This window comes from Crocuta crocuta, unplaced genomic scaffold, assembly GCF_008692635.1.
Source record: "Crocuta crocuta isolate KB4526 unplaced genomic scaffold, BGI_CrCroc_1.0 scaffold653, whole genome shotgun sequence".
Taxonomy (NCBI): domain Eukaryota; kingdom Metazoa; phylum Chordata; class Mammalia; order Carnivora; family Hyaenidae; genus Crocuta; species Crocuta crocuta.
This window is the reverse complement of record NW_027527134.1, coordinates 1,165,581-1,174,088: the sequence shown is the minus strand read 5'-3', so window position 1 is coordinate 1,174,088 and position 8,508 is coordinate 1,165,581. Positions and strand designations below refer to the sequence as shown.

Sequence of the window (8,508 nt, the reverse complement as noted above, 5' to 3'; positions counted from 1 at the left end):
ACGTCCTGGGCAGTCCTGCCACATCTTCAGTCCTTGCTCTGCATCCAGTGTTCACGCCTCGTCTCTGACGCGGGCTGGAAGTACTCTGTCGCGGTCTCTGCGGGCGGGAAAACTCAGAGCCTCCCTGTTGTTCTCCAGTAGATTTCCGCCGACCTTCAGGGTGAGCAGTGGAGGCTGGGAGCAGGGCTTCTCCAGCCTCCGGCCCCCTCTGCTCTCCGCTGTTCTCAGTTGCTCCTGGTTAGCGGAAGGGGTTCAGGAACTTCATCTGTCGTCGTCTGTTCATCCGCGCATCAGTCTTTCCATTCATTTGTCCACCAGCCTGTCCATCAGTCCATCTGTCCATCCGTCCACCAACCTGTCCATCCACCAACCAGTCCATCCGTCCATCCACCCACCCAGCTACCCATCCACTCCCTCATCGTTCAGCCACCCTTCTGTACATCCATCCATCTTTCTGTCCGTGGCGTTAGTGTCTTACTCTTTCTGTGTCCTACGCGTCTGCAAATGTGTCCTCTGTTAAACATTATCTTGGACTTCTGGATTCTATTTTCTAATTAGGACGATTTAGAATTAGCACCCTCTAGCTGGTAAAAATTCTCACCATTCCCATGAATATTTTGTTAATTTTCACTGCTTTTCTGCTGCCTTCGGTGCTTTTGTAAGGAAACGATGTTTCGGGATGGATGTGACAGCTGGTGCGTATTCTGAGCCCCATGTAGTTGAAAATTTTGGTGTTTTGTTTGCTTTTGAACAAGAGTGTGACCTATTATGCAATTATATTATTATACCACTTTCCCCGTTGCAACTCTTGCCCGTCGGATTTAATATTTTAGCAAAAACTAACAATTATCTTTTCCAGGGTGGGAGTAGGTTTCTGGGTGCTTCCACGTTCCTGGATGTCAGTTTAGAAAATGTGTATTTCTGTCTGACGCCTGTTCACGTGCTCATCTCTTCCCGTGGCGTTTTGCTGCCAGGCCCCCTGCAGGTGGAAATCTGCCTTCAGCTGCAGAACCTTCTCTTGTGTTTTACTTTCGACGGCGTTTCTTCCGTTGTGTGTGTTTCTTGTCCCTGTTGGGCCGACTGTCCCTCGCAGCGTCCCCGTCTGCCCCTCCCTGCTGCTCACGCGCCGGGGCAGAGCTCCGGATCTGTCATTTCTCGTCGTGCTAGGTCTTTTTCAAGGTCTGATCCTGTGTCTTAATGGCTTCTAAGCTAACTTCCGTTCGGCACCGATGGCTCGTTCTTCGAGGAATCGTTGAATGTCTACCACGTGTTGGGCATTCTCGGTGCTGTGAACAAAACAGGAAAGGAACCGTGGTGTTAGCCTAGTGGAGACAGGTGACGACAGAGCCTCTCCCGCGTGGGGCGGGGAGGGGAAGCCCGCAGAGAAAAGCCAGCGCGGGCGGAGGGAGAGTGCGGGGGGTCTGGGGTTGTAACTGGGGCGGCCAGGGGAGGCTGTCTGAGAAGTTGCTTTCTGAAGGCCTCAGGGGCGATGAGGGGAAACGCATCCCTGCTCGCGGCCGCCCCCCCCCACCGCCCCTGGCCCCTGCCTCCCTTCTACGCCGCTCAGGGCATTCGTGACTTCACTTAGGGCCCACCTGATGATCCAGGTTAAAAACCTCCCGTCAAGGGGCGCCGCGGTGGCTTCGTCGGTTAAGTCTCTGGACTTCAGCTCAAGTCATGATCTCACGGTTCCAGGGCTCAAGTCCCGCGTCAGACCCTGTGCTGACGCAGTGAGGGGCCTGGTTGGGGTTCTGTCACGCTCTCTCTCCTCCCTGTGCCCCTCCCCCGCTCACATGCACTCGCTCGCTCTCACACACGCCACCACCCCCTCACCTCAAGGGCCTTAATCACACCCGCGAAGTCCCTTTACCCGCAGGTCTTGTGTTCTCAGGTTCTGGGTATGGGGCGGGCTGTCGGGGGGCTGCTCTTCCGCCCACCACAGGGGTATCTAAGGGGTGCTGACCGGTGGGGAGGTGGCCCTCCCTCCTGAGGACCTCACCCCTCAGTCCCACGTCCCACGGGCCCCGCCCCCGCCCTTCAGACGACGGCTCCCGGCTGGATGCCCAGCACCCCCAAGTCGGTTCCTGGCCCCGACGCCTTCTCGGGTGGTTCGAGTGCCTCCCCTCGGTCACCCGCCGCCTCTGCCCTTTGCGGACGACCGCTGCAGCGGGCCGCGCTTCTCCAAGACCCTCCAGGGGCACGTTCTGTCCCCACAGCCTCCTCGGCTACCTGACCAAGTACGACTGCTCCAGCGCAGACCTCAACCCCGTGGGCGGGATCAGCAAGACGGACCTCAGGGCCTTCGTCCAGTTCTGCCTCGAGCGCTTCCAGCTCCCCGCCCTGCAGGGGTGAGTGCAGCCCTCACACCACGAGACCACGGCCCCAGAGCCACCAGGGCCACGCCCAGCATAGCCGCCTCCACACCTCCCCGCTGCCTGATGAAAACAGCCCTGCCCTCAGCGGGCACTTGGAGTCCCGGGACAGGCCGGCCCTTTCATGCCGTGGCCCCCCCAGTCCCCCCCACCCCGGGATGTGGGGCGATGTCTGGAGACCTTCCCGGTGATCCGGGCAGAGTGTGCTCCTGGCGTCCAGCGGGTGGGTGCTCCCAGGCACCCTGCAGCGCCCAGCACGGCCCCACCAGACAGCGTGGCCTGTCCCCACGTGCGTGGTACCCCGTGGAGGAGCCCCGTGTGTGGCTCCCATCGGCTCCTGCCCCCAGGCGTGAAGCCCCGCAGCAGCCCCCCCCCTCCCCCCGGGAAAGCCCAGCACTGTGGCCACAGCCAAGGCTGGGCTGTGCTGATAGGAGCAGCCCACGGGGGCATGGCCGGGCAGCGCGAGGCCCCTCCCAGGGCACACAGGTACCAAGGCGGCCGTTGGGACTGACGCCCATGTGTCTTGGCCACAGCATCCTGGCAGCACCGGCCACCGCGGAGCTGGAACCCTTGGCCGATGGACAGGTGTCCCAGACTGACGAGGTAGTGGCGGCTTCGCCTGGGGCTTCCTCCCCGTGTCCCTGTGTCCCTGCGTCCCCGTGTCCCCGTGTCCCTGCAGCCCCACGTCCCCGTCTCCCTGCGTCCCCGTGTCCCTGCGTCCCCGTCTCCCTGCTGGCACCCTCGCTGCTCCCTTTCTGCTGCGGGGACCACACTCCACCTCCTGGCTCCCGCCCCACTGCTGACCTTTGACATTTCGATTCAGCCTCCTTGAGGGAGGAGGGGTGAGTGGGGCAGGTCCCTTGCAGGTGGCAGGGGCGCGACCTCAAGGGAATCGCTCCAGGCCCCTCCGTCCTGTGCTGGCCCGCGAGCGGTCAGAGCCGGTCGGGGCTGCAGGCCGTGCCGCACAGCTTCCGTGGACGAGGCGAGTGGCCGTGCGCCGCGGCAGAGCCGGTGACGGCTGACCTTCCCGCGGCCGCTCCTTCCGTCTCGCAGATTCACCTGTGCCTCTTCCTCCCGGAGTTTACGGCCTTAGCTCTCGTATTAAGTCTGTGAGCCGGTGGACAGATCCGCGCGTGGTACAAGGAGGGGTCTGGCCTCATCCTCGTGCGGGTCGGGGGACAGATGTCCCCGCACTGTGTGTCTCTCCCGTCCGTGGTCTCGTCACCTGGTGGAAGCCAGCGCACTGTAAGCGCGTAGACGTGCGTCCGGGCTCTGACATGTGTGTCCATCCGTTTTGTCGTAAGCTGTGAGGTCAGGAAGCATGACTTTGTGATTTGGGCTCTTCCAGGCCCTTCGATGCCTGTGTGAGTTTTGAGGTCGGCGTATCGTTCCTGCCACATGCACAAACGCCGGCTCCGGTTTCGTGGCAGCAGCGTGGAGTCTGTAGCTGCGCCCGGCGGCTGTTGCCACCATAGTGACGTGCGTGGTGACGCACGTGTCCTCCCATTTGCTCCGGCGTCTCCATGTCCTTCAGCGATGGTTTGTGGCTTTCAGAGCAAGTGTGCACTTGGCTTGTTCACGTTCTTTCTAAGTATTTTATTTTCTTCGTTCTTTCGTAGATGGAATTGTTTTCCTAATTTGCTCTCCAGGTGGCTGGTTGCCAGTGTACAGGAATGACTTTCCGCACTTTCTGTCTCGGTCTCACTGCCCTCCCCCCCCCCCACCCCAACCCTCCCCTCCCCCCCCCTCCCCAGTCCAAACCATCTCCTCCTCCCGCTTATTAGAAGGTCACTGATTTGAGGTCTTTTTCTTTCTTTTTTTCAATGTTTATTTATTTTGAGACACGGGAGAGGAGCAGAGAGAGAGGTGGAGAGAGAGAATCCCAAGCAGGCCCCACACTGTCAGCATGGAGCCCGACGCGGGGGTCGACGCCACAAACTGTGAGATCATGACCTGAGCTGAGATCAAGAGTCAGATGCTTGGGGCGCCTGGGGGCTCAGTCGGTTGAACGTCCGACTTCGGCTCAGGTCATGATCTCACGGTTCGTGGGTTCGAGCCCCACGTCGGGCTCTGTGCTGATAGTTCAGATCCTGGAGCTGCTTCGGATTCTGTGTCTCCCTCTCTCTGACCCTGCCCCGCTCACGCTCTGTCTCTCTCTCTCTCTCTCAAAAATAAATACATTAAAAAATTTTTTTAAAGAGACGCTTAACCAACTGAGCCCCCAGGTGCCCCGAGGTCATTTTCTTTTGGAACGCAGGTGTTTACGACTATAAACTCCTCCCTCGCCACCGCGCCTTCTGCATCCTGTGAGTCATTGTTGCACCGTTTTGTTCCAGATATTCCCTGATTTTCCTCATGATTTCTTTCCTCACCCCGTTTACTCGAGAGCATGGGGTTTAATTCCCGCATATTTGTGAGTTTCTGAAGTTTCTGTCACTGAATTTGTGATTCTCTCCCTTCTGGTTGGAAAGCACACCAGGGTTGTGGGGGGAGGGGGGGTGCGAGTCAGTGTTTTAGATTCATGGAGGCCAGTTTTGTGGCCTGGGATTTGGTCTGTCCCGGAGAATGTTCTGTGCGCCTTGAGGAGAACGTGTGCCCTACAGCTGTTGGGCAGAATGTTCCAGAGATGTCTTTTGGGTCTAGTTGGTTTAAGTGTTTTAAGTTTTCGTTTCCTTGTTGGGTTTCTTTGTCTAGTTTTATACAATATGGAAAGCGAGGTATTAAAGTTTCCAACTATTACTGTTGAATTTAATGAATTAAAATCTCATGCTAGCAAAAACTCATCTCCCACTAAAGAGAGTGGTGAAAGATGTCCATGGCAAAGTCGTGCTAAGGCCCTGGGGCTTGTGGTGAACTGGGGGGACATGGCCATTTATGTGAGTCCCCAGGACAGACCAATGGGAAGTAACCATGATGGCCCCACCGTTGATCCCGTGACCCGATGGTGGCAGTGTCCCCTGGGGGGTCAGGACAGGCTTCCCCAAGGAAGTGACATTGGAGCTGAGGCCCGAGGGGAGGAGAGAAGGCCAGGGGAGCAGGAGGGAGGGCCTGGGCCTGGGTCCGGGTCCTTCGGGCCGGTTGACGCGGAGGGCAGTCCGTGATGCCACAGGATGCCAGCGTCAATGAGGGGTGAGAGGCGATGGCAGCGGATGCTGAGAAACGGTGCTTGTGTGAGCTCGCCTGAGGCCGACGCTCTGCGGGGCGGCGTGGCCGGCGCGGCCCAGGTGTCTGTGCTGAGNCCGCGCTGCCCCCGCCCCCCGGGGGACGGGCCGCCTCGCTGTGCAGCGTCCGGGCCTTCCCGGGCTGCGGTCGCGCCCCCCCAGCCTCCGCCTTCACGCGGCTCCGACCCCACGTCCCGGGCCAGCTCACCTCGGCACCCTTCGTGTAGTTACGCCTCCACGGACCTNGGTGTCCGGTGCCGCGGGCACAGCGGGAAATCCTTCCTCCGCAGGAGGACATGGGCATGACCTACGCCGACCTGTCCGTCTACGGCCGACTCCGCAAGATTGCCAGGACCGGGCCCTACGGCATGTTCTGCAAACTCGTCAGCCTGTGGCAGGACGTGTGTTCCCCGCGGCAGGTGCACCGCCAGCGCCGTCCATGGGGGGACGCGGCAGGACCGACACCGCGCGGGGGAGGGGCGCGAGGGAGTCCGTGGGTGTGGCCTCCGGGGGGAGGGGCGCGAGGGTGTCCGTGGGTGTGGCCTCCGGGGGGAGGGCTCCGCCTCCAGCGGCCCCACCCCCAGTCCGGTCCCCTGAGCGGCCCCTCGCCCGTGCTCGCCTCGAGTCAGCCGGTCGGGGCTCGTGTGGAGGGCTCCACAGAACCGCCTGGAAAATCTTCCCGCGCCCCTGCCGGGGTCCCCTGGCACCGCGTCCAGGGCGCTGGAGTCGGGAACCCACACGGTCCGGCCCAGTCCCCGCCCCGTGCGGCCACCAGCACTCAGGCGCTGGGGGGTTCGCGTGGGGGCCGGTAGCTGGCGCCCCAGGGTGCGATGCGGGCGAGCCCCCGGCCGGGCCTTCGCGGCCCCGTGAGCTAGACGCCCGCGCGTTGCTTGCCTGCCAGGTGGCGGACAAGGTGAGGTGGTTCTTCTGCAAGTACGCCGCGAACAGGCACAAGATGACCACGCTGACCCCCGCGTACCACGCGGAAAGCTACAGCCCCGACGACAACAGGTTCGACCTGCGGCCCTTCCTCTACAACACCCGCTGGCCCTGGCAGTTCCGCTGCATCGAGACCCAGGTGCGCGTCCCGAGGACCGAAGCGTTTTCACCGCCCCCCGTTTCCGCAGAGGGCAGGCGCCTTTCAGGTCGGCGCGAGCCGTTCCCGGCCGCGCTGCGTCGCTCACGCGAGTGGCCGCGGCACCTGGGGCCGCTCAGTGCCCCTGGCAGACGACTCAAGCATCCGGATGGTTTCGCGCCTTCTCACCCACTCTGCCCTTCCTTTCCTTTTCTAGTTAATTAACGAAAGAATGAGGAAGGGTTCGTAGAATCCACTTAAGAAGCAGGGGGAGGCCCTCCCGGCCTTCTCTTTCCCAAGGCCGCGCAGGGGAGCAGGGCCAAGGGTGCTCGGGGCGCAGGTGGTGATGGCCCGCGGGAGGGCAGCGGCCAGCAGGGGCCTCGGGCACGGAGCACGAGGTGGGTGATGTGGTGTTGAGCCCGAGAACGCGGCGGCTGGAAGGGCGCGCTGTGTGTCGGCAGCCGAGGGAGGTGCGTCTGGAGGATGCGCCCCCGGCCACGCTGCACATCCAGACCGCGGTCCTCGGGCCAGGGGTCGCCCCAGGGGACAGCACGCCTTGGCCGCAGACATTTCTGGTGGTCGTGCCTGGGGTGGTTCTGCCCACGTCACTGGCATCTCGTGGTCAGAGTCCAGGGACGCAGGCTCCCTGCCAGGACAGCCCCTCCCCCAGACGGGGAGTTGGGGGGAGGCGGGGCTTGGCTCCCCCCAGGGACCCTCAGTGATGGGTCCCCCCAGATCAGGGGTGGGGTTTGAAGGCCCTCCTAGACAGAGACACAGTCCGCCATGGCATTGTTGTCCGGGCGGGGACACCAGTGACGTGTGGGGCGTGTTCTGCCAGGCTTGCCCAGTGCGCGTGCTCTGCGCCCTTCCCACATCCTCGCTCGTCGTGGGGACTGTCTCGTGAGCGGCTCTTCAGTCCCGTGACCGCCACCCTAGATGTGTGTGACGGGCGTGTTTCCACAATGCGGTCGTTAGCGTCCGGCCGCGGACGTTCGTGTGGCTTCTTCATCTAGGTGCTCCGGCTCGAGAGCGGAGGCCCTCAGGACCTGGACGGCGTGGACTGACGCGGCTCGGGGCAGAGGGCCCCTCCTGAGGCTCTGCCTGCCGGGGACGGTGTCCCCCGTCTCCTTCCACGGCTCACGGGGAGGGATCGCGTTCTGGTTCATCAGAAGGACGCAAATAAAGAGCATGTGATTTCTGGTACCTGAGCCTGTTTATGTGGTGGGTGAGGGTCCTGACCTGGGCCCCCCTCAGTTCCCCAGCCTCCCTGGTGTAGAGTACAGCTCAGATGGGGGCGGCCACTCAGGCCCGGGAAGGGGCAGCATCCGTTTGGGGTCCATGCTGCTCTCTCCGTGCCCAAAGTCTTACCCAGGAACAGAAACTTGTGAGCAAGGAAAGGAATTTATTGGTTAACAAGGGGAATAGCACAGGGCTTGTGGCATCTTCAGGTCTGGCTGGATCCAGGGTACACACGAGGCCTTGGAACTTGGTTCTCCCCTCCCCCTGCTCAGCTCCTCTCTGCCTCTGCTGGCTTCCTTCCTGCTGCATGCCCGGGTGCTATTGCCCCCCCCCCCACCTCACAAACTCCCATGTGTAAGTTGTAAGTCTAGGAGGAAACGTGCTCAGTTGGGTCACATGCCCATCCCTGGACCACTTAAAGCACAGGGTGCCCTCCCCACAGAGGACCGGGAGGTGTTACAGAAGGGGGAAGAATGGACGGTGAGTCCCCAGACAACACATGCGCCTCCCATCCGCCCTGGCCCTGGTCGCGGCCCGGCCCGATGGCTCCGTCCTCGCCGCCTTCCCAGGGGACCTCTCTTCGGGCTGCTGCCGCGGGCTCTGGGCCCACACAGCCCGTGGGTGGACCATCCCCGCACCTCCCACAGTGACCGCAAGGCCA

General features: G+C 61.9%; 1 protein-coding gene across 1 annotated transcript in view; it reads left to right on the top strand.

The window, feature by feature from the left end:
* NADSYN1 (NAD synthetase 1) overlaps nucleotides 1–7,811 on the top strand; it is a 32,519-nt gene extending 24,708 nt beyond the window's left edge. The window contains exons 19-23 of the mRNA XM_077757365.1: nucleotides 2,217–2,348; nucleotides 2,906–2,975; nucleotides 5,824–5,952; nucleotides 6,435–6,611; nucleotides 7,622–7,811. Coding sequence (XP_077613491.1) covers nucleotides 2,217–2,348; nucleotides 2,906–2,975; nucleotides 5,824–5,952; nucleotides 6,435–6,611; nucleotides 7,622–7,672 — 559 coding nt within the window. The 3' untranslated portion in view covers nucleotides 7,673–7,811. The remainder of the gene's footprint in view (nucleotides 1–2,216; nucleotides 2,349–2,905; nucleotides 2,976–5,823; nucleotides 5,953–6,434; nucleotides 6,612–7,621) is intronic.
* Nucleotides 7,812–8,508: the final 697 nt, after the last annotated feature.